Raw genomic sequence first — 24782 nt, 5'->3', positions numbered from 1 at the left:
TTATTTGGAAATACTACGTTCTTAACTTAGACACTAAAAGGAGAAACAGTTCCTTTTAGTGTGTAACTTAAGAATGTATAAATAAACAAGAATATTTTAACAATTAAATAGGTAGTTGTAATTACTTAATCCCTTGTTTTTAGATTCATTACAAAACTAAACAATATTTGTCTAAGTGTGGGTGTACTATAAACCTCTGCCTACTCTTCGGGAATATAGGGGTGATGCTATTTTATGTAAAAAGTTTGTGTTCCTCAACTCGTTTCACATGTAAAATTAAATAAAAATATTTTGATTTTTTTAAAAAAAAAACGGCATTTATGACCGTTATCTGGAGTATGCCAAAAAATTATAAATAATTAGCACTATAACCACCTGTAAGGATATTACGGTTTTCCTTGCCGTTTAAAAGATAATTCGATTTTTCATACAAATTTTTAGAAAAAGAATTATAACTCCTTCGTTTTTGAACATAATCAATTCGGGTGTCATATTTGTACATAGTAATAACTAAAAGAAGCAATATTCGGCAAAAAAACTGGCACTTGCAAATTGAAATCCCTAAGTCTATGAAAGCCGATTTTCAGCCCACCGTGAGTCATTTCAATTTTATGTCAATTTGTATGTTGCTGATGCTTGAAGAAAAATGTATATGTATTATCGTTTTAGATATTTAAATTCCAAGATTAAACGTAGAGCATTTTTAAGATTTTCCAATGAGTTCAAAATAAAAGGTTGGATTGAAACTGCAGGAAAATCGAATTCTTATTTCTGACTTTGTTTAAATTTCCATAGTAAATGCATTTAAAAAATAAATAAAATAAAACTGGTTTTATTTGACATGTGCATGCAAAGTTAATTAGAAACAATTATGGAAAATTACATAAATCCTTCATAAAAAACCAACAATTTGTTTTATGAAATTCGTTGAGGGTTCGAGTTAGTTTTTTTTTAGTATTAGTTTCACGGCATCGGAATAAATCCATCAAGCCAAATCTTCAATTTTTTACTCTTGACAGTGACAGCTTCACCAACCCGTGGTAACCTTAGAGGATGGAAAAAAAATGTAACGTATTATGGAAAACTGACACTGACGACGATTAAAATTGTGTGACGTCGTTTTCATGTTTTAAGCCCTAACCAATGTTATGGTAATAGATAATAGAGCGAAAAGTTTGAATTGCACACAAGCTAAAAAGTGGTGACAACGGTACTCGATCTTACATGGCGTCATTACATATCTCCCCTTTTTTCCATAATCATGTATTGACCTACCTCCTTTGGAGACGATTGGTTGAAGGAGTCTTGTTTCAGAATGTAAAATAAAATGCTGATTTATAATATTATATGATGTATATCACGGCTTTTACAGTGGTATTTTCATGTATAAACAAAATATCCAGATTTTAATTCAATAAATTAGAACATAGTGACAATTCTATAATAAATAACAATAATTTCACATTCAAGAATACAAAAGCATCGGCGGCACAATAATTTGGACGAGACGATAAAACCTGTTCTTGAAATTAACTAAAACAAATTCACTTATACATTTAGCGATTGATCACAGATTGAGGATTATAAAAAAAGCAAGATTTAGAACATACCGTGCTATGGAGACGATTTAACAATTCGAAACTTGCAATAGTGATTGATTATTACTGAGTAATTTAGATTTCATTATAGCTTATCGGCTAACTTATCACTATCAGCACTATCCGCTCTCTCGCGGCTCATCCCAGTTCCTAACATTGCTTCTCGATCGATATCAATACCAAATTTAAATTAACAATATAATAAAATATCAATTGTACCTAAGATCTTTTCCAATTAAATACGCACATCCGTTCTTAAATTTGCATCTTAATATACAGTAACGGGACGCGCCCGCGGCTAATGATATCTCCCATCTATCTACTGGCTCGCAGGCAAAGTGGCTCTTTACATACAAGCGCGACTCTGAGCATAACGTACGTAATTCATAATTAAACATACATGTTGTGATCAATAATAAAAATATAATGATACAAATACATTAATTACTACATTTCGATTATTGTGTGACATAAATATTTACAAAGCGCATTAGTAGCGCTGAATAGTTAGGAGAGGCAGACTCGAAGAAGATGCCGTGCGTCGCGTCCACAGCTCATCGACGGCGGTGGGCGTTTGGCTTGCGGTGGCGCCGCGGCCGGCGACCGGCAGTCCTGTGCCTCCATGGCCCGTGCTAGACTCACTAACCACTAGTATAACCGACCTCACTCACTTCACAACTATCTTTATTAACTAAAACGTATAGACGAAAACCCCGTCGTCAGGAGAGCTAAGGGTAAATGCTCCGATATAATATGAACTCGTGTCGTTTAATGGTTAAAATCGATATCATATTATAATACAATATAAAGCCATCCCAACTGTCACAGTCGCTGGATCGAAAACTAAAACTAGTAACTTAATTATGCATAGTATTTTTGACCAAAATAAACATAATCTTCCCCATGATTATGAAACTATGGTAGATACTATAAATACTACTACCAGTACATCTTATAAAACGAATAACATTATTCTAATTATCAATGTGATTTTGAGATTATGGTACGATTACAATTTGGGAATGCTTGATACTAATAGACGTAATTATTAAGTACAAATGATTGAAATAAATCTCTACATACACAAATTTTCGTTAATAACAACAAGAGTATAAAGATGTAAAATACATAATAATTAGCGGTTACACGATTACGAATAGCACACGCGCCAAACGGCATCGTGATCAGCGACTTCGATGAGAATATACAGTGGAGTTTTAGGTAATAAAAATAATTGCTACAACTAGTGTACTTACACTACATCATTAGACAAAGTGCAAAATCACACGTTGGACGATCGGAGACATAGAAAGTACAAATGGTATCATAGTAATCGTTGCAGTCCAGCGAATAATACCTAAAGTAATAAATAATGTTCATAGAAGTTTCCGACGAATACTGATATCCGACGCGTGGCGGTGCCTAGGACACGGTAGCGGGACGGGTCCGCGCGCCCTTGCCCCGCCGCCCCACCCCGCGCACCCTGGCCACAGCTTCGCCCAGGCGCAAACACGACGCCGTCGCGGCCGTCTCACGTGTAGGCGGAAATCATTAAAATTCTATTGACTGGGATCCCCGGCTACCTCCGACGCGCCAGAAGGTCAGACGACCTGGATGTTGTTGTTGACGCGAAAGAGGTTGCGGATGACGACGGCGGCAACGCGGCCGTCGTGCAGCGTGACGAGGATGTGCATGGCGAATGGCGTGGCGGCGGCGCGGACCATGACGGACGGCGGGCTGTGCGGCGCGTGGGCCGGAGCTCAGTTCACCATCAGCGTGTGCGACTCCATTGGTGCTGCGGAGTCGTACAGCGTGTCTGTGTCCTGCGTCGGTTCACCCTGCAGCTGACACTGGTTCGACAGAGTCCCCGCGCCGCAGTCGCAAAAGAATCTGTGTACGTAAGAGCAAACATATTTTAGTAACTGTAATAATAACTGATTTAAGTGCTTGCTAAATTGTGCTTATCAAACAAACCTAATTCACTTATTTGTGAACACAGGTTGTAAAAGTTGACATGTACAAAATAGGTATAGTTTCACTGTCTGGCCAAATATTTAGGCGTACAAACATATATATTACATTATACAATAACTCACATGCTCTTTCAAAACTAAACCAAGTGTGACTTGTTTTTTTAATAATAAATAACTTAAAATCTCTCCTTGAATAAAAATTTACATATTACTGTAAATTACCTGTCATGACGAATGAATTCTACATCATGACCAGAATGGCACGTTTTGATGCAATTGACACAGATAGCATTGCGGTCTGTTGTATTGCAGGTCTGGCACCTGAAATACAATACAAAGACAATTAGATCCGTTATTTTAAAAACATGTAATTAAGATAGAACTTGTAAAATAAGAGAGATTCGTACCTGTAGAAATCGTGCATAGGGAAGGAAGTATAAGATGAGATCTTGTATAGACACTGGCCTCCGCCCACGGCCTTTTCCACCGCGTCTTGGTTGCTGAAAATCTTGTTACCTCTCACCATGGGTGACACACCGGATGCCAAACATAAACCTGAAAGAACAAGAAGGAATTAGTGATATATACATTTTCAAGTCGCTAGACACCACAGGAGCAAAGATCCATAGGAGTCGTTTGTTTTTCTAGAAGCAGCCGACTAGCCAACATGCTCATATGATTGTATCAGAGCAAATAAATTATACTAGATAGAGCTTATTAAAACAGAGAGTCTACCAATAAGTTTTGTTTTAGCTGATTTTCTATCACATTCCAGTGAAAATTATCTTATTGACGTCGTTTAACGCAAACACTTTAGTAACATTTAATACAGTTTGTCTAGTTCTGATTAATTGTAGTTAAAAGAAACAATGTAGTTCTATCAGCAAAAATCATATACTCACCTCCAAACCGGTTATTAAAGATCTGATTATGCTCAAGAGTGGCAGTGGCGTTGTTGGTGATCTCGACGCCGGCGGCGAGCCCGTCGAAGATCCGGTTGCGTCGCAGCACGGGGTGGCTCTGCGTCGAGATTAGCACCCCGGCTTGTGCGTTGCGAAATATGTCGTTCTCTTCTAAGACGCCCTGATGAAGACGGATTCATCATTAGTTTTTAGTACAAGTTGTGCACCACCATGCAAGAAGAAATTCGAAGAAACCAAGCAATCTGATGACAATGACTGGCAACCTTATTAGGTGGTTTGTTTACATTCGTGTTTTGATTTAACTGGTCAACTTTAAAAAGAATAGAGAAGCATTACTTTTCATTTTCTGCTACTTCACATCCAATATCAAAAATTTCTGGTTCCGATTGTTGAAATTCATATATAACGTACATACATATAAATCGAATGTCTAATCTAATATTAATATAATAGACAATAGTATAGAAGCGGGTATTTATTCTAAAGATTAACTATGAACTTATATATACCGTCGCTTTGCTTTCTGAAACTCGTATCTTAAAGCACAAAGTTATGCTCTGACCACACAGAGGCGGCCGCAGAAGCGTTCCGGGGTCGCGAATTTTTGTAATGTACGAGTTCATATGAACCCTGCCACACTGAAACGCGCGGCTGCGCCCGGAACGCTTCCGCGGCCGCTTCTGTGTGGCCTGAGCTTTAGTGAAATGCTAAAAATTTATTGTATATATTATCCAAATTTTGGAGGCTGATTTCATATGACATTTCCTTTATATTTACCTATACTTAAAGTAATGCTTCCAAATTACTACACTTGATAAGAAATTTAAAATAAATAGAAAGAATTGTCGTCTACTGAATTATATCACCCTTTGTAAGATATGAGTTTGAGAAAGTCAAGACTTCAGGCTAATGGAAAATTGCCCTTAAGTCATACATTATCGGGCAACGAACGTTTGAAACAGTTGCGGCGGCATACTCGATCTCTACAAAGCACTTTTAAGTACAAAGTTCTCTCGTATCCATTTTCGTCACTGGCATCGGAAAAATATTACTTAAAACTTATTTAGTATTCTTACCTTGCCACCATTAAAAATACATATACCCCCATCACGACCGTCAAAGATTTTGTTTCTTTTCAACGTGGGGTTGGAGTCAGTCTTTATCCACACTCCTGCCATAGCATTGTCGAAGATTTCATTTTGTTCTAGCATGCCTAGCCCACCATTGTACACAAGTACGCCGCCGTTCTGTCCGCCCCAGATTTTATTGCCACGAATGAGTGGATTGCTGCCTGTTCGAATTTGTACACCAGAATACAGATGGTTAAATATGTCATTGTCTTCTAATTTTCCGTGCCCGTTGTCATAGAAGTATACGCCGACCTGAAGGAAATAATACAAAAACGTAATAACTATTTTAAATTTTATTTAAATAAGAACAGGAAAGCACTTCTAGGATAAAATATAACTGTAACTTTTTTATTTTAAAAATCTGACCTTAACATTTCCTGGAATTACATCCATTTGCCAAGTTTTATTGAAATCAACAGAAAGTAGGTGAAATCTAATAAGCTAGATTCATCCCCTAATTTGCTACCCTTAGAGGTGAAATAATTGTTTCAAATTTTAAGTACCACTACCGAGGCACCCTCTTTTCAACAAAAAAAAAACAATCGAAATTGGTTCACAAAAATCGGAGTAATCGCGTAGTATACACGACAAAAGAACAGTGGAATGGAGTAACTTTTCCTTTTTAAGGCGGTTAAATAATATATAAATATTATATTACATAAAGGAATTTCTTTTCTAAGATTATCAGTTGGGGTTTTTATATCAGCATTGTACAAAGAAATTTTGTTAAGTTGTGTTGCAGTTGCAGTGCCACTTGGAGCTTTAAATAGCAAAGATCTGAGGGGCACTGCCATTGCGCCCCTGACACAACTTGACAAGTCCAATGTGCCTGTAATTTCACCGGCACTCTTACCCTTCAAAACAGGAATGGTGTAATGCTGGATATTACTGCTTGGCAGCAGAAATAGGTAAGGTGGCAGTATTTCCCTGGACAAACTCTTTCACAAGGAGCTCTACTGCTACTATAGGTGTTAAAAGTTAATCGAAGGGCTTTTATTCAAGAATTTTGTACCTACCTGTTTTCCAGAATGTATACGATTACGACGCAACACAGGCGTTGAGCCCGTGGTAATCCAAACACCGGCCAGCGTGTTGGCGTAAACTTCATTCTCTTCGATGAGCCCTTGGCCTTTCTCGTGCACATAGATTCCACCATGCTGACCGTGATGGATCTTATTGTGCCTCACAATAGGGTCGCTATTTGTGCGGATCTGTAATCAATCATTTTTGTTAGCAGGTCTGATAAACTACTTTACTCTTACCTCAGATCTAAAGGAATGAGTAGGCATAGCAGTTCTAACAACCGGCTCTAATGAGCATTGTAAAATGCTGGATTATTTTTCTTAATCCAAATCATTTGTATACTCTATTTTTTTTTGAAGATGGAATAAAATGACATTTGCAGGGTTGCCAGTTTTCGTAAAATTTCAAATAGTCATATGGTTGTTGTCGACAGTTTTATATTTTTATTTTATATAATATTTATCGACTGCAATCACTAGCTGCTTGCAAGCAGGCAACACTGCGTCATGATCGAGTTCTTAGGTTTTCGCGATTGTTACACATACTCAGTCAGTCAGTCAACCGTGACCATGGGACCTGTAAAGGGCCCGAAACGTCGCACAGTGGGGAAAAATTACGATTTAGCTGGCCAAAAGTCGATTTTACAAAAGTCTGCCCAGGTAAAAAAAAACTGGTCCCTGATAAAGTTGAATAGACATAGAACAAAAGCCCGCCCTACCCCTTCCCTTCCTGACCCTATGACAACCGTATGATCAGTCGGAACTTGATCATCGCTTTGAGTGCATGTATCGATTCGCGGCGTCTCTTGCAAAAACGTGTACTTTAAAAGTGACTATTGGCTCGTGTGCGTGGGATTTTTTATAAACACCATATGGATTCCAGTATGACAGGTAAAAACGTATATATTTTATTTTTTTATTGTGAATTTATGTAGATTTACTATTAATTTGAGACACTAAAAGTCAACACTAAAATATTTCAAGAAAAAAATGGTTTTTCAGAATTCAAAAAGGTTTTTGATGTATTTCTTCACATTTCTATGCAGTGATTCTACTACAATTATAATGTCAAAGGGTTTAACATACTAAAAGCACTAAAATTGGCTGCGATTTTTTGCGATAATGAGTGTTAGACATATTTGAATCGAGCAGGGTCAAATAGCATAATAATATTATTTTACTTTAACTATATTTTTTTTTTAATTTCAGGACTGGGAGAAGGCTCGGGATGTAATGTGATGACGCGGAAGTATCTTTTTGACAAAATGCAAAATCAAGATCTGCCTAGTTTTGACTCAAAATTAGATTATCTTGAAAATTTCATATTGTCATATGAAAATTACACCGACGATCAACTGAAGTATTTAAAGCAGAAGTTTTCGCTATTGAAGGCTGCATTTAAGAAAAAATGGACAGAAGCGTATAGAAGACAAGAAACATTCCTGGTAAAAAATGAGAAGTGGTTACAAGGAACATTTGAAATTCCAAGAGTTTCACAAATTTCTGTGGGTCGCCCATTCAAACCTTTTGAAGAATGCAGCGAGAGAAGCAAACGCAGAAAAACTCAAGAACTTCGTGGTGTTGTTGATAAGACTGTACTATTACACGCTACACAAACATCGCTATATAGTTCTGGAAAGAGAACTGCATCCAAAATACTTGAAAATTTAACAAAATCTCCCAAACGAGCTAAAAAGTATCAAATGGGATACACAACATTACAACAGCAAGTCCCACGATTGTCGCCACTACAGGCTCTTTCTATATTTGTAGAAGCCGATGCTTCTAGACGACAATATGAAATCTTTAGAAGTGCTGATAAGAAACGTTATCCCAATTATAAAGTAATTCAACAAGCAAAAAAAGATTGTTACCCGGTCAAAGAATCATATCGAGTTACGGAAAGTTGTGCTGAAGTAAACTTACAAGATTTACTGGACCATACTACGAAACGTTTGACCATGTATTTGGAAGATGTTTTGGTGAATTTGAATGAAGAAGAGTGCATATCATTACAATTATTATCAAAATGGGGTGCTGATGGATCACAACAAGACCAATTTAAGCAGAAGATCCAAAATGATGCCTCTGATAAATATATTTTTATAAGTAGTTTTGTTCCGCTTCAATTATTTTGTGGTACAGATAATAAGAAAATAATTTGGCAAAATCCAACACCTTCTTCTCCAAGATACTGCCGGCCTATTAGAATGAGATTCACTAAAGAGACTGTTGATATAACCAACTCTGAAATAAACTACATAGAAGAGTCCATTAAGTCGTTAAAAACCAGTGATGTTTTGCAAGGAGAAAAACATTTTATTATTAAACATACAATGATGTTTACTATGATTGATGCCAAGGTATGCAACGCTGTCACATCAACTAGCTCGACCATGAGGTGTTACATTTGTGGTGCAACTTCAAAACAATTTAATAACTTAACCATAAAGTATAACGTAGATGAAGATGCTTTAACTTTCGGTTTGTGTGTGTTGCACGCTAGAATACGTTTTTTTGAGAGTATATTGCATTTATAGTATAAGATAACCATACAATAATGGCAAATAAGATCAGCTAGTGAAAAAGAAATTGTGAAACTTAAAAAAGAAGAAATACAAGCCAAATTCAGGGAACAAACTGGACTCATTGTTGATGTACCAAAGGCTGGATATGGCACCACTAACGATGGAAACACAAGCAGAAGATTTTTTGCCAACCCAAAGCAAGCAGCTGATATCACTGGTGTTGACTTTCAACTAATATATCGTCTCAAAGTGATTTTGGAAGCAATATCCAGTGGTCAGAAACTGGACTTACAAAAATTCGCCGATTATGGGTTGCAAACTGCCAAATTATACGTTAAGCTGTATTCGTGGCATCCTATGACGCCAACATTGCATAAGATTCTAATTCACGGTGCCACTGTGATCGAAAAAGCCTTGTTACCTATCGGTCTTTTATCAGAAGAGGCGGCAGAAGCTCGAAATAAACATTTTCGTCAATACCGACAGAATTTCACCAGAAAATTTTCAAGAGAAGCATGTAACATGGATGTTTTAAACAGACTTTTGTTAAGTTCAGATCCTCTAATAACGAGTATCAGGCCAACACAAAAAAAATACGTTCTGTTTTTAGCAAAGAAGCATTAGATATGATGATTCCTGCAGAGCCATACCATAGTACCTCCGAAACCGAAACATCAGAAAGTTCTGCAGAGGAAACTGAGGAAGTATTTTCTGATGATGAACCTTGGATTTCATCGTCATCCTAGTTCAAATTTTGATTATAAGTCTTGTTTTTTAAGTACAATAAATTCTGTTTAAGAATTTGGTTGTTTCGTTTTATTTAATGCCTTATACACCTAGTTTCTACTTGGACAAATTACAAAAGTTAATATATTAAACTATTTTGACCACTAGAACGCAAAAATACAAAGAAATAATTTTGACCGCCTAAATCGTCATTTTTCCCCTATGTGCGTCGGTTACTTTGAAAAAACAAATATAGCGATTTAAATCCGGAAAAATAGTTTCATTTCCTACTGCGTCATGAACTGTAATTTTACTCCATCTTCAAAAAAGAACCATTTAACGTATTTAACACAGGGTCATTAAGATAAATGTACATTTAGATACACTATATGTATCTAAACATGTACTACATTTAGTAATAAATTAAATGCATAATTGGTATTTATTGTCCAGATGATATCTAATGATGTCATTGCGAAAGAGGATGACTAGCTCATTATCCACTAAATTAAATTAATTTCGTTACAATGACATCTCCTCTATACTTATGTGAACAACCAAATCCTATTGGTAGTTCAAAACACATTTCTGCACCTACCTGTATTCCAGCCAAAGCATTTCCATAAATATTATTGTGCTCAATCAAGCCTCTTCCCTCTCCGAATATGTACACGCCCCCTTGATGTCCATTGTAAATCTCATTTCGGCGTATCGTAGGGTTACTGTTAGAGGTAATCCAAACGCCAGCAAAATTATTTGAGTGTATTTTGTTATCTATAAACTGGCCTAAGCCAGATTCGTGGACGTATATGCCCCCCGTCTGGCCGTGGTGGATCTCGCAATGCACCACTGTGGGGTTAGCACCGGCTTTCACTTCGAAACCGGCGATTCTATTATTGTGGATGTCATTTGCTTCAAAATAGCCCTGTAAATAAGTTGTAATGACATTACTGAGAAACATATATTTTCGTCACTCTTATGTATAAAAATAAATGTTTGAGAAAGGTGTGCAGAATTATTCAGTTGTATGTAAACATTCATAAAATTACACATTGTTTGTACGGACTCTGTGTGCACATGTACTACACATTTTTGTTCGAAAATCGCCTCCAGTGCAATGGAACAAGATACGACAATGTGTAGCTTGATGTGCTGGCGTGTGTACATAAACTAACTCTAGAAGCCACTCATATAAAATGACGTTATAGAAATTTTATACATCTTAAACTGTGAACTAAAAAAATTAGCCTGACATTTATAGTGGAATGTCTTAATTTTTGAAAATCATCAATAAAAATAATAAGAACTATTATTGTATAGTACCATGACTGGGCACCGGCTTCCTCACAATGAGAGGGCTTGGGTTGTAGTACACACGCGCGGCGCGAATTGGAAACTTCACAGAGACCATCAAATTGCTTTGCAGATTTCATCACGACATTTTCCTTTATCAAAAAGCTAATGGTATAAATTTCAAATTAAATTTCGCACATAAATTCCGAAAAACTTTGCAGTTGAGATTCGAACCTGGGTCGTAGGTTCGAATCTCTGTTTGAGAGGCTGTTGGACAAAACATTAGGCTACCAAGGCTTTGTTTTAATTTTTTTCAAACTCATCAATGACTCCAGAAATGAAAACATAGCGAACGGGTCTGGCAATGAATAGGCTTAACAATCCACTGATCATAGTTTGACTTTCGAGAGAAATATTTAGACACAAGTCGATCATCTAACAATAAGAAATGTCATATATATATGTTAGTTACCATTTTACCTAACAACACGCACAGATGCTAACGCCAATACTCATATTATAAATGTAAGTTGGTAGCACCATAACTACCTAGCCTCAGTCGCACAGTTTGGGCGTCATCCAAATTTTTCTTTCTTCTTTCTTTCTTTCTTTCTAGAAATAGTACTCACCAATCCATTCTCAAAAGTGAATATCCCAACGTCCCGGCCGTGGTGTATATGGTTACGACGCATGATAGGGTTGGCAAAATTTTTCACCCAAATACCAGCTAGCGCATTACGTGATATCTCGTTATCCTGATACGCGCCCTGGGCGTAGTCCGTGACGTATAAACCCACGTTTTCGCAGTCACTGATGTCACAGTGCTTGATCACTGGATTTGCGCCCGCGCCGATTACGCACACGGCTGCTCCCACTGTATCGCAAACATGTTTATTGTTATTTTGGTATTCTGGTTTGATGGTTAAGAAGAATTGTACTTATTGTACATAGTACAGTTATGAACGCTGAATTGATTTTCGTTGTAACTGAAGGATTACCAATTAACGCTGAATAAAAATATTACTTGAAATATATCTATTTTTATAATTTTTTATTCACTACGAAAAAAAAAATGTTTGTACATTATGGAATCAAAGTCAGTGTCAAAATGATTTGAACATTGATGCCTCCGTGGCCGAACGGTTGCGAACTATGCTGATCTGCCACGCAGGTGCAGGCAGGTCACGGGTTCGATTTCCAGTTGGGCAGGCATATTTGCATGGTCTACATTTATTTCTCTCGTGAGTTGGGGTGTAAGTTGTGATTGTCTACGTGTGTGTCCATGGCACCCGAAATACAGGGTTTCCCTAGTGCAGGGTTATGAGTGTGCGAGTTATTTATTTATTTATTAATTGTATTTAAGTAAATATTTATAATCTTTTGTTCAAATATTTAATCATTACACGCTCATAACTTTGAAGCTGAGTTTACAACGGAACAGTAGAAGGGAAATTCTATGTTGGATCCATATTATTGTTTGTATAAGGTATTAATTACTATTTCATGTCCTGTTATTTGCGTACTTACCGACACTGCCACTGCGAATGATACAATGGTCAATAGTGGGCGAGCAATTATCATTGACTTCAAGGCAATAGTGCTTATGATGCTGCATTGTAGAGGTGGCATCTGGGAAGAACTTGAGCGTCATATGGCCGACGTACGCGCGGTTCGCTCCTTCCGCGAACGTCAATGTTGATTCCGATTCACGTTCCAAGACAACCGATTCCGCTACGTTGCCTGGGGCACAACCTAGAAGTAACAATAAGTGTGTTAGCGTGAAGTATATTTAACGAAAATGTGCAAATTATTATGGGAATTGGACTAACAATAAATGCACATTAATGGGTAGGTTTGTACAAAATATAGACAAAAGCAATGGCTCACCAAAAAGTATATATCGAATTATATGTAAAATACTAAGAACCTAGCAGGATAATATAAATAACACCATAAACAACTTCTTTTGTTTCAGGTCTTTTAATAATTCATTACATTATACTTTCGTACAGAAATTAAACCTTAAAATGATATAGTTTATTTTTTAAAGAAAATTACTCAACCATAGGGAAAACGCAACATCTGCTTATGGAAAAAAGAACAAAACACAAAATGAGGAATCATCTCCTACTAATTAACGTGGATGACCAGAGTTGTAAGAAACATTCGTCGTTGGTAATTTCAATTGCATTTATTTCGAAGCAAATTTTTTTGAGAAAATTTTCTTTTTCGAGTATAACGGCGAATCCAAATTAGTAATTGAACAATTTATATTTAAGGCTTTACTTTTGTTAGCTCCATACATAACCTTAAAAAACTACAATCCGCGATTATAGAGTGTAATGTATATCTGTTTTTACATTAATCCTTACCAATAAGTTGCACGTCACTATCAATAGCGAGGCACTCCTCTTGATAAAGACCAGCATGCACAAAAATAAGCGCGGGAGCAGCACGGCGGCACGAGCAGGAGCCGCTTGCGCAACCGCAAGTCGCGCCGCCGTTGCACGTCGTTGACGACGTGGAGCTGGCTGTTGACGTCGGGGATCCTGTGGTGCTGGGGGAGCTGCCGCCGCGTTCTTCCACATACTCGAGAGCCGCCTGCATCAGTGGTCAATGTCAGAATTGTTAAAAGTGTCCCAAGTAATACACGTCGGTGGTTTGTAGACAGGGCGAAAGCGCCATTTTGAAAATTATTTGAGCATGATTTAGTTTTTCACGACTGTTTTAAAAGAAATTGCTGTTATATTTTAGCAAATCCGCATTTGGTTCGTAAGACAAATTGCCTTAAGAAAAATGAGTAAACAATTCAGGGGTAATTGTTACAAAGCGCTTAATGCGTCATTATATGTAGACCTCGAAGGACTTACGCATTTTAAATGTTTCCTAAACTATATTCTGAAATATTAAAAGCCAATATTACTAACCCTAATAGTATTAAAATGCTTGATGCGAGAGTCTTTCTTGGGGCGGTAGTTGGGTCGTACGTGTATGCCGTAGTAAAGCTGCCGGAAACTTTCCTTCCAAGGGTTGTCCGCGTCGCATTCGTCTACAGGCACTAATTCAAACTGACAGGGTGCCGGATGCGTCAGTGGCATGTCGTATTCGAACACCGACTGATACAAACTTTTCCTGTTAAACAGAATAAGTAATTATAATAAAGTGATAGACAACCACACCAATTGCCAGATCTCACTGATGCAAGTGGAAGAAACAAAAAAGATATGTATGTCATAATAGTAGTAAGCGGAGGTTCGTAGTCTCTGCCCGCTCTAATCGACGAAGTACATATTGCACAAGAAATCAAACACTGTCGTAACTCAAATTGTAAATAAAATAAAAATATATAAATAAAAACCCTAGTAAATGCTGGGACTTTGTTGGTTAAAATGTCGTCACCCAATCCAATGGTGTTAGGCGTACCGTGCCTATGGATGAGGGAACCTTATGCCCTTCAGCCGGCGAGCGGGACTCTGCCGGTTGTGACCCCTTAGTTCCCTAGCCGCTCGTGAGACGTGTATGGAGAAAGAAAATGAAATAAGTGTTAGCACCTTAATTTCCTCCTTGGAGGAAACGATTGCTGGGATGGACAGTCCACCCGGATATAAAGACGTGACTTCGGTTACGGCTATGGATACGAACCAGGCGGGTCCTTCGGATCCCCTGGTGTCGGAATCCAGCGCTCAGCCGCGCATTCGACTGAGCGGGTCTCGCCGGAAGAGACTACAGGGCCTGATGACAACAGGTATGAGTTACGCAGAAGCTCTGCCTCTATCTGAAAAGCCCTGGAGTGAACTTCCGGTGCCTAAACCATCTCCAACACCGAAAGCGCAAAAGCGTGGATGGTCAGAGGTGTCGCCGCAGGAACACGTAAGGAAGGCTCCCAGGACCATGGCGTCAGCTGAAAGCAGGAACAGACCAACTTTCAGCGAAATGGCGGGCTCCCTGCGCGTGGGTATCCGGAATTCAGAACCCATGTCATAGGAACAAATGGAGGTTTGTGGAGCTGTTTCTGGCCCGCACCATCGCGAGCACAACAGCACATGGCGACGGACCAAGTTCCTGGACCTCTCTCACAAGCCAGTCTGGATTCTTGTGCCCTGCAAGGACCAAGTAAGTGCAGACTGGCTTGTGGGAAAGATCGGCAATTTGAAGCCGTGGCCGGAACCCCAGCTGTCCTTGATTAAGGAAAGCGAGCTTCCGAAGCCCACCACCGCCACCACTTACATTCCCAAGAAGGGATGTGAGTCGGTGCAGATGGCCATCTGCCTGCCCAAAATAGAGGTCTCCGCACTGAGGTATGGATGATTCTTCACGCACGGGAAGATGCGAACGGATGGGTAGTCGCGTTCACTCTTGATGACCCATCTGAAGAGAATCTCCGTGGCTCAAATTGCCAGACACACCTTGGTTTTAAACAGGTCACGTTTAAGATCAAGGGGTGTCCGGAAAGCACTTTCAGCGGCGGCACTGTGCGGGGTGCCTCGGTCTCGAAACCAGGGTCGGTTACTAGTCCGATCGAGGAATCGGGGCCGGGAACCTCAGCGCAGATGCCCGGGGCAGGGAACCTCAGCGCAGATGCCCTGGCCCGTCTTCCACGGGAAAACGTGATGGGGCTGCCCCGTCTGCGACTCTGGGTGCATCGCCCCAGAAGAATCGTGGACGGGAGGCGGGGCACACTCGGACAGCACCCGCTGTCCCGGGAGTCCAAACATCGCAGCCAACAACAAGTGCCAGTACTGGGGCGGCTCGGTAAAAAACTGTCACAGTAATGACACTAAATGACGGTCTGGGGGGTACACGACCGTGGTTTTCAGCACCAAACCCACATGGCCGAAGTATGGCACGTGGAGGAGTGCAAGGGCGCGGGGCTGCCAACCCGCGAGGCTCACGAGGATGGGCTCGTCCTCCTCGTAGCAGTCGGGGGCAGCAACGCGGCCAGGGTTTTAATTGCCGCTAGATGGCGCTAGAGGGTTCTCCAAGCAAACCTCCACCATGCCGTGGCTGTGGTTTAGTATTGCTTCGCGAAAGGCAATGTGGATGTCGCCCTCATTCAGGAACCACACAAACATAATGGGACTCAGTGCCGCTGGTAAGTTGATCTACAACACTTGTGGAAGTAGACCTAGAGCCTGCATTGTTTATAACAAAAACATTAACCTTATGCCTGTTCCGGAGTTCTGTACTGATGACTTTGTAGCATATTTATTTCCCTGGAATAGCCCTCAGGCCAAGATAATAATGCTCTACCTGAAGAAAAGAACAGCCCCACGAAAGATCTGACACGACTGGCGGAATACGCTCAGAAGCACAAAGCAGAACTTTTGGTGGGCTGTGATGCCAACGCTCACCACACCGCTTGGGGGAGCTCAGACATCAAAAACAGAGGTGAGTTACCTTATTAAATTGCCAGTATCTTCATAACGAAGGATGTACACCAACGTTTGTTACTAGGTCAAGATAAGAAATTCTGGACATTACGTTCTCTACGGCTAGACTAGTCGGACTTATAACCGGCTGGCATGTTAGTGATGAGACGTCAATGTCAGATCATCAAGATATAAGATTTGATCTGAGAGCAGGAGATGTCTGCCACCCCACTACATTTAGGGACGCGGCCTAAGACGTCTAGAGACAGACTAAGGCAGTAAGTATCTAACAGGCTGTCCTAAATCGATCAAAACCACTGAAAGTCTAGAGTTAGCTGTTGAGGTCACTACCAGGGGCATCATCAGCGATTTTAAGGAAAGCTGCTCACCAAAAATTCGGATCTCCAATAGGAAAGTTCCGTGGTGGAATGCCAAACTGAGAAAGCCAAGAGAGAAAACTCGAAGACTCTTCAATAGGGTCAAGCTGACAACGGAATGGGAAGGCCCTAACCAATTATAATAAGGAGATAAGGAAGGCTAAGCGAGCATCGTGGAGGCGGTTTTGTGAGGAGATCACTAGTGCTCCTCAAGGTGCACGTCTACACAGAGTGCTTGCCAAAGCCAACTCCGATCAACCAGGACTGTTAAAAAAGCCTGATGGGATCTACTAGACTTCCTCAACAGAAACCCTTGAGCTTGTAATGTCTTACTAAACCCAGTAATTACTATACATACGCCTCGCAACGAGGACTGGAACATTGCCGCCAACATTATTAGACCTCGAAAAGTGGCTTGGGCTATTAGTTTGTTTAAATCGTACAAATCCCCAGGTGAGGACAGTATTACTCCCATCTTACTGCAGCAGGGTATAAGTGTACTCTTGCCATACTTGGTCAAAATATATAGAGCCAGTCTTGCTTGGGGACACATACCAATACAATGGACAACATGCAAAGTTGTATTTATACCAAAGGTAAACAGAAAGGATTACTCTCTTGCAAAGTCCTTTAGACCCATCTGCCTAACCTCATTCTTGCTCAAAGCAATGGAGAAGGTACTTGACAATCACATTAGGGCTTCGTCCTTAATATATAGACCTATCCATCACACTCAATACGCCTATCAAAGTGGAAAATCCACAGAGACAGCTCTGCTCCACCTTGTGGACAGGGCTGAAAGAACGTTTGAGGACAAACAAATAGCACTATGTGCCTTTCTAGACATAGAGGGTGCTTTTGACAATACAATACTAGTACAACACTCGTACTCTGGTAAAGGGACTAATCTCCAAAGGTGTAAACACTTCTACTACGAGATGGGTGCAAAATATGCTCTTAAGCCGCAGAGCCAGTATCTCGTTACACTGGGACCGGCTTGTGGCTTCCACAGTAAGGGTTGCCCGCAAGGTGGAGTAATTTCTTCTCTCCTTTCGACTCTTGTGCTGTGGATCAGCTTCTGTATAGGTTGGCCGAACTGAACATTGACGGCCAGGGATGTGCAGATGACCTAGTGATCACAGTTCGAGGGCACTGCCAAAGCACTATATCATCACTTATGCAAGGAGCTCTTGACACCATTTCCGCGTGGTGTCAAGATAACAAATTATCTATTAATGCGGAAAAGGCAACTATTGTTCCTTTCACTAGGAAGTGGAAACTAGACAAGCTGTGTGTCCACAGTAACGACAGTCTTTATGTCCTCTGGCCACACTCAGAAGACATAAAGACTGTCGGAGCCAGGAAATTCCTTCAGTTCCTTAAGCTGTTGGTCTTGGCTCCAAGCTGTGATTAGTGGTGATCACAATAGATCATTTTGGTCGCAGTGATGAGGGGCCTCATAGGCCCCAAATGAAACCACCCTAATAATAATAATAATAATTACTCAAAATTGTCGAATTGAGAGAACATGATGAAAATATTTTCTCGAACTTTATGAACTCTTTCACAAAGAGCTCTAATATTTAGTAGTGCTCCTTGTGAAAAGCTCGTCCAGGGAAGTACTGCCACCTTAGCTATTTCTGCCGCCAAGTATTAATGTGAGCATTACTGTGTTCCGGTTCAGAAGGGCAAGGGTGCTGGTGAAATTATAGTAATAAAGGACTTGTCTCAGGGTGACAGGTGATGTGGCAAAGACCTTAAGATCTTTCTTCTGATCTTTGACGGCGTTGCAACTGCTTGTCGCTTACAACCAGGCGCACGACTTGTTCGTCCCGTCATTTGGTACAATAAAAAAAAAAATTCACAGTAAGAACCATTCAGAATTTTTTTGGATCTTTTATTTATATTTTCTCAATTCCACAAGTTTGAGTAACAACAGTGTTTGATTTCATGTGCGATATGTATGTAAACTAGAGAATTTCCTGTACTGTGATTTAGATAAATTCATTTTACAAATTGGTCCCACAGGGTATCGAACCCGGGGCCTCTTCAGCTAGCACCAACAGTACAAGCTGTTGGGTCAACGAGATCGTCAAATACTTCAGATATTAAGTTCAGAAAATTGTGAAGCAAATTAAAAAATGATGATTTGCGTTTCTATCATTTCTATGCGTTGTTTTTAACCTGCCCTTATCACTTATTCAATCCATAAAGTTTATTTTGAGGTAAAAAGTCAACAGTCACAGAGAAATGAGCATCTCGCAGAGATTGAAACTCAGTCCATTAAAAATTAAATAAAATTGCGTTCTTACCATAATTCAGTATCATTAGCGATAGTATTGAATCTCTTGCAGACTTGTGCGACGCGACAGAGATCGCGTTCAGTGAGGTGCGACAAGATGCAAAGGAGCACCTCATCAGGCAATTCATACTGAAGGTACTGTGACACGTTGCATACATCCACGCCTTGAGATAGAGATCTGCAGGAAATTGTATACTGTATGTGTAACTCGTACAGAAAGTTGCTTGGCAAATTAACTTTTACTTAACGGAAAGTGCCCAATTGTATTGCAATATTTATTTGTTCCTAATATTTTCTAGAGAGCAGAAGTGTGATTTTGTAAACATATTTATCTAACCTCTAATTTGACACATTGGCTGTCTAAATGAAAATGTTGTAATATGGAAGGGGATATTAAGAATCGATGAAGTTAGAAAGACCATTATAGACAACTATAGCAAGATACTGACGTGCGAGGCCGTTTTCTGGCTGGTAGGGAGCAAGTTCCAGAAGGACCAGGTTCATGGTAGGCGGGGGGAGATTTGCGGCGTAGGTCGTAGGGGCTGTGGTGGCCGGCGGTGGTGGCGGGAGCGGCCGTAGGCACGGGTGGGGAGCCGCCGCCGCCGCCGCTGCCGCTGGGCCCGGCGCACGCGGCCGTCGCCGCCATCGCACTCCCGGTTACGTTGTTTAGGCCAGGCACTGACTCACATGGTTCAGCTGAAATAATAACATTTAATCATTTAACATGTATTTATTTTTGTCAATTGGTTGGTAATAGTACCTCATGATAGGCGATGTTAAGAAGGATCAGAGGCCTGTAGTTGGAATGCCTATTATTTTACATGTTGTACAGGCTAGTTAACTTTAATGTACCTGTAACAACTGTGCTAGAGTAACAGCAACATCAATCTGTAATGTAGTCAATATCAACAAGTTCAAAACGCATCAACAAATTTTATTTGCATTAATATTATTATTGACCACCTCCATGACCCAACTGTTTGCTATGTGGGTGTTGGATGAGGAATCCTTAGGTCAATTCCCGATCCTGGTCTGGATGTTATGGGTGGTACCCTAGAGTGAATTTCATTGGTCTGGTGATCATAGTACAGAGAATCCTCTTGTTTGAGACCAGTTAGTTGGTGTGGTTATCTGGCATATAATTATTATTTATTGCAAAGGGTACAAAGACTAAACTACCTTCTGGATTGACACATTTGCCTTTATTTACAAATTATTTGTTATTAAGTACAGAAAACAGATAAGATGTGATAGTACATGATTGTTGTTGTTAGATGATAAAAGTTTTGCTGGTATCTAAAACTTGGTAGAACCAGAAATGTCTAAGCATTTCGTTTTCGATTGTGGAATTGCATATAAAAACAAACACTAATCAAAACAGATATTCAGTACAGTCAACTACATGTATAAATTTCTTTAACCATGTATGTATAAGTAGTATGAAGTACTATGATCTCATTGTATACTCCAGATTTATGTAAGTATTTTAGGTTGCAATTCAATATTGTGTTGTCTGGACATGAAATTGGCTATAGATCTGGCAAATTTTTTAGTGAAATAAACACGAACACTTTCATTGTTTTATGAGTGAAGTCTTAATCAAAGATTTGATATGTTGCCAAAAGGCATGACCTATTTAAGAGAAAATCTAGCACACTTGCACAAAATTAGACTTTATATTAGTATTTTTTTGTTATTTATTTTAATGGTATAAAGATGAATATTAATCGATTTAGAATATGCATCTCAATAATTACACTTACTGAAAATGAATCTGTAACAAGTATTGCCATAATTCAGTTCTGCAATAAGGCTATTCATTCAGTTTAACTATGTTAATAAAAAGCATTTCAATTTGTATATTTTGATTTTGTATCAAAATCGCATAGCCAACCCAAATTGTTTGAGGTATCAAATAAACCTGGGCTATTTACTGGTCCCGTGGTCATGGCAGACTACTGTTAAATTTTGTATTCTTGCAGAAAACAACACAACTACCTACCCTATTCCTATCAAGTACAACATAAAGTTACAAAAATATGAAATTCATCTATAATATGGAGTGCCAATGAAGAAACTAAACCTCTAAAGCAGATTGGGCTTACATTTTCAATACTCAATATATTTATTGCATTCATATGTTATACATGTCTTAAATTTAAAATAATGCTACACATATGAGCCATTTATTAGGGATAACAATAACAGCAGAGGTAGGCCGAGGTTTCAATTATTAAATAAAAATTGTTCTTTATCAAATAATAATATTAAAAAAAAAAATGTCATATAATAATAAAGAAATATGTCTTATTATGAGTAGAATTATGTCACTTGAAAGTTTGAATTTAATTAGATTACAGTAGCATAACTTATAGTATATAATTAATATTTATTTATTATTCAAATTTATTATCATATTATTTAAATTTTAAAACAATTTATTTCACAGGCTATCTTTATTTTAATATTAGGATAAATAAAATATTTTGTAAAAGGGAGTCAGCAGAGAAACGCCAAAAAATTAAACACAACAACACTATTCACAACATTAAACACAATATCAGTTTAAAAAAGTATAAATCGATTAAGAGAAGAAATAATTTTTATATTTCTTTTAAAATCATGCATAAAGTCCCCCATCCACTGAAATCAGAACAATGTGACAGAATATAGCGTCAATCATGTTCTAAAAACAAGGACCGTGTATAAGGGGTGATACAGATTCAAATTCATAAATGTTAATAAGTGATTTTTCTAAATATCAACACTTGTCATCAATACTAAGTGTAACTTAAAGCAATCTAAGTATAAACATAGCAGTGATATCAAAGTTCATTATCCTTACTTTGTAAACAACAAGACATCAAAGCTTTTCTCCTTTTTGTCTTATTTGAACATAATCTATTTATGAATAGTCATTTACTGATTTCCCTTTTTCTTTTTTCCCTAACTTACAAACAAAGAAAATTTCTAGACTGCACTGGATCGCCAAGTGACTTATTCTTACATATGTGTACAACTCACTGACATAAAACATGCAAATATTACTTTTAATGTGTCTAACACCTTATCAAAATGCCACATAGATAGAAGAACGACTTTAAATTATGTTTGCTGTGAATCTGAGTCAGAATAATTGTTACTCAAAATCAGCTGTTAATTAATACACAACAAAGCTATTTCCTAAAAATCACACAATTTTAAAAGTTTGTGAGTAGAAAACTAACCAAAACATCTACTGCTACTGTAAAAGTAGAAGAATAATGTCTATGGCAAGCCTAAAGATGGTATATTTTAATTCCTTAGCTTGAATAATCATTATTTTACATAATATGTCCAAGGAAAAGACTGAGTACAAGTGCTGAGATGTGCTACTTAGCATTCAAGTAAAAAAGGTGTAAGTTTGCGGCGGCGCATAATGCTACACGGGCATGTTTCAGAACAGCTGTTTTCTCACTTTGTATAAAATAAGTTTTCATCTGGCAAATCAATACCCATATTGCGCAAAATGTCACAGAAATGCGCTATTCAATATCTTTGTAGAACTTGGAATGTAATGAAACCCCAAGAATTTGCATGTCTATCGACAATACGATCTACGATGATCCACCAAATAATAAAATTATTGTAGTAAGTATTAATTCTCTATACACGCATGTTCGCAGCTAACCGCTACAATGTTACTATGGCTCATTGGTTTACACACAAATGTGTAGAACAAAAAAGATACATTGAAATTATAAGTGCAATTCAAACGTTGCACATTTATGGAAATGTCGATAGCGATTCGTAAAAGATTGGGGCGACATCGGCGACCCGGATTACTTACTCGATTGTGTCCTAGAAGGTAGGGGTATTCGATGTCCGCCTTTTCTTCGCGATCTACGGACGTAAGAACGCGAAGAGGAAAACGAGGCACTAGGCATTATTTCTTGTAGCACTTATTTTCACTAGAATTCAGGCCTAAACAAAGGAGACACCCGCACCAACACCGTCGGCCATTTTCTGTTTAGATTAGATTGGAGCAACGAAACGGGAAATAACGACTACAGCACATCAGTCAGTGATCGATAAAGAATTTAATGTTCTACAAATAAAACACTGATCACTGAATCTAAAATGGTAAGTGTTAACTGACGAAACGCATTATTTCAGGAAAACTACAATTATTTCACACCCCTCTCGCAAGCAATGGACGACTCTCCAGTAAATATGGCGGATGATGGCGGATTTCGGATCAACATGGCGGCGCGATGCCAGCGCCACCTCTAAAAACACTTTTGTTTCTTTTATTTTTATCAATGCGTTCAAATCAAACCAAATGCAAGGTACTTTTTTGTGTTGTTATTTTTTTTTATCTTTCTCGTGTTAAGGACTAATAGATAGTTGCAGACAAAACCATGTATGTTACTTGTGTCATAATAAAATTAATTTGTATTGAATTGGTCAATTTACGTAGATAGTACGTGGAACGTCCGAACGCCAGTCGACCCCACCCCACTTGCCAGCGTACCCGTACATATACATACATACCTACTCCGCCTCTGCGATATTAAAACTGGAATACAAAATTTTGTTGTTGAAACAGGTCAATGTGTTGTAACATTATATTTTTTATAACAAAATCTTACAGCAATCTGTACCAAAAGTTTGTTTTCAATAAAAAACCAAGCGCTCTGACCCTGAATTTAAAACTTTTAAGACGCGCGTCTTAAAAGCGTTTGCGTGACGCAAATGCCTTACGGTAATAAATTACATACACATACGGGAGTTTCCATTATGCGTTTAAAATATTAAAACACACCCTTGTATAGCTTCACTCGAAATGTCACGATGGATTTTGAAAAACTTTGATACATTCTCTCGCAATCCGTAAACAGGGTAAGAACACTTGTCAACTTATGTCTCAAGGTGACGGGTGCAGTGGCGGTGCCCCTCAGTGCCCCCTTTGCGATTTAAAATTTTGAGTGGCACTGCAACTATTATGGACAGGTAAGAGTGTCGCTTTCACCAAGCACACGACTTGCATAGACTAATATCACGACTTGTTCGTCCCGTCACTTGGTAGCTATCATAATTTTTTTTTTAAATAATCTATTTACTGTATGCACTTATGGTAGGGCTTAAAAAATTACACAACATGAGAATTATATTTTTGTAATTTTTCAAAAATTTCTACTGAAAAATGTCCACTATTTTAATTTTTTGGAAAATTACCCAACAGCCAACACTCGTACAGTCAAGAGCACGTTAAGTTTGACACTTTGTATAACTTTGAACTGTTCTTATCGCCGTATTAGACATTCGTTTGTACGGGTTTTGAAGCATCGTGTACGAATGAAATGAAAATGGACAATACCACCTTTTATCCAAAAGATGGTAGCATAATAATTATAAGCTACCATCTTTTGTCTCAATCATAATAATTTTTATTTAAAGACTAAAGAAAGAAAGATTCAGGGTCGTATTCTAGAACTCTGCTTAATGCTCAAGTCAGGACTTGAGTATGGTTTAAAGCACTTGATACCATACTCAAGTCCC

General features: G+C 38.6%; 1 protein-coding gene across 1 annotated transcript; it reads right to left on the bottom strand.

Annotated features, from left to right (window-relative positions):
• Positions 1–1337: 1337 nt before the first annotated feature.
• On the bottom strand, positions 1338–23460 carry LOC113226702 (F-box only protein 11). Its single transcript, XM_026459422.1, has 14 exons — positions 23071–23460; positions 19691–19937; positions 19252–19419; positions 14121–14325; positions 13566–13794; positions 12721–12945; positions 11823–12067; positions 10499–10825; positions 6641–6835; positions 5571–5876; positions 4474–4654; positions 3979–4126; positions 3794–3892; positions 1338–3488 (listed from the first exon to the last, which is right to left on the bottom strand). Exons 1-14 carry the CDS (start codon positions 23165–23167, stop codon positions 3359–3361), a joined length of 2802 nt encoding a protein of 933 aa, XP_026315207.1. The 5' UTR covers positions 23168–23460; the 3' UTR covers positions 1338–3358.
• Positions 23461–24782: the final 1322 nt, after the last annotated feature.

The sequence above is a fragment of the Hyposmocoma kahamanoa genome, unplaced genomic scaffold (assembly GCF_003589595.1).
Source record: "Hyposmocoma kahamanoa isolate Upper Pololo Valley unplaced genomic scaffold, ASM358959v1 192, whole genome shotgun sequence".
NCBI classification, from domain to species: Eukaryota; Metazoa; Arthropoda; class Insecta; order Lepidoptera; family Cosmopterigidae; genus Hyposmocoma; species Hyposmocoma kahamanoa.
This window is presented reverse-complemented; position numbering and strand designations above follow the sequence as displayed.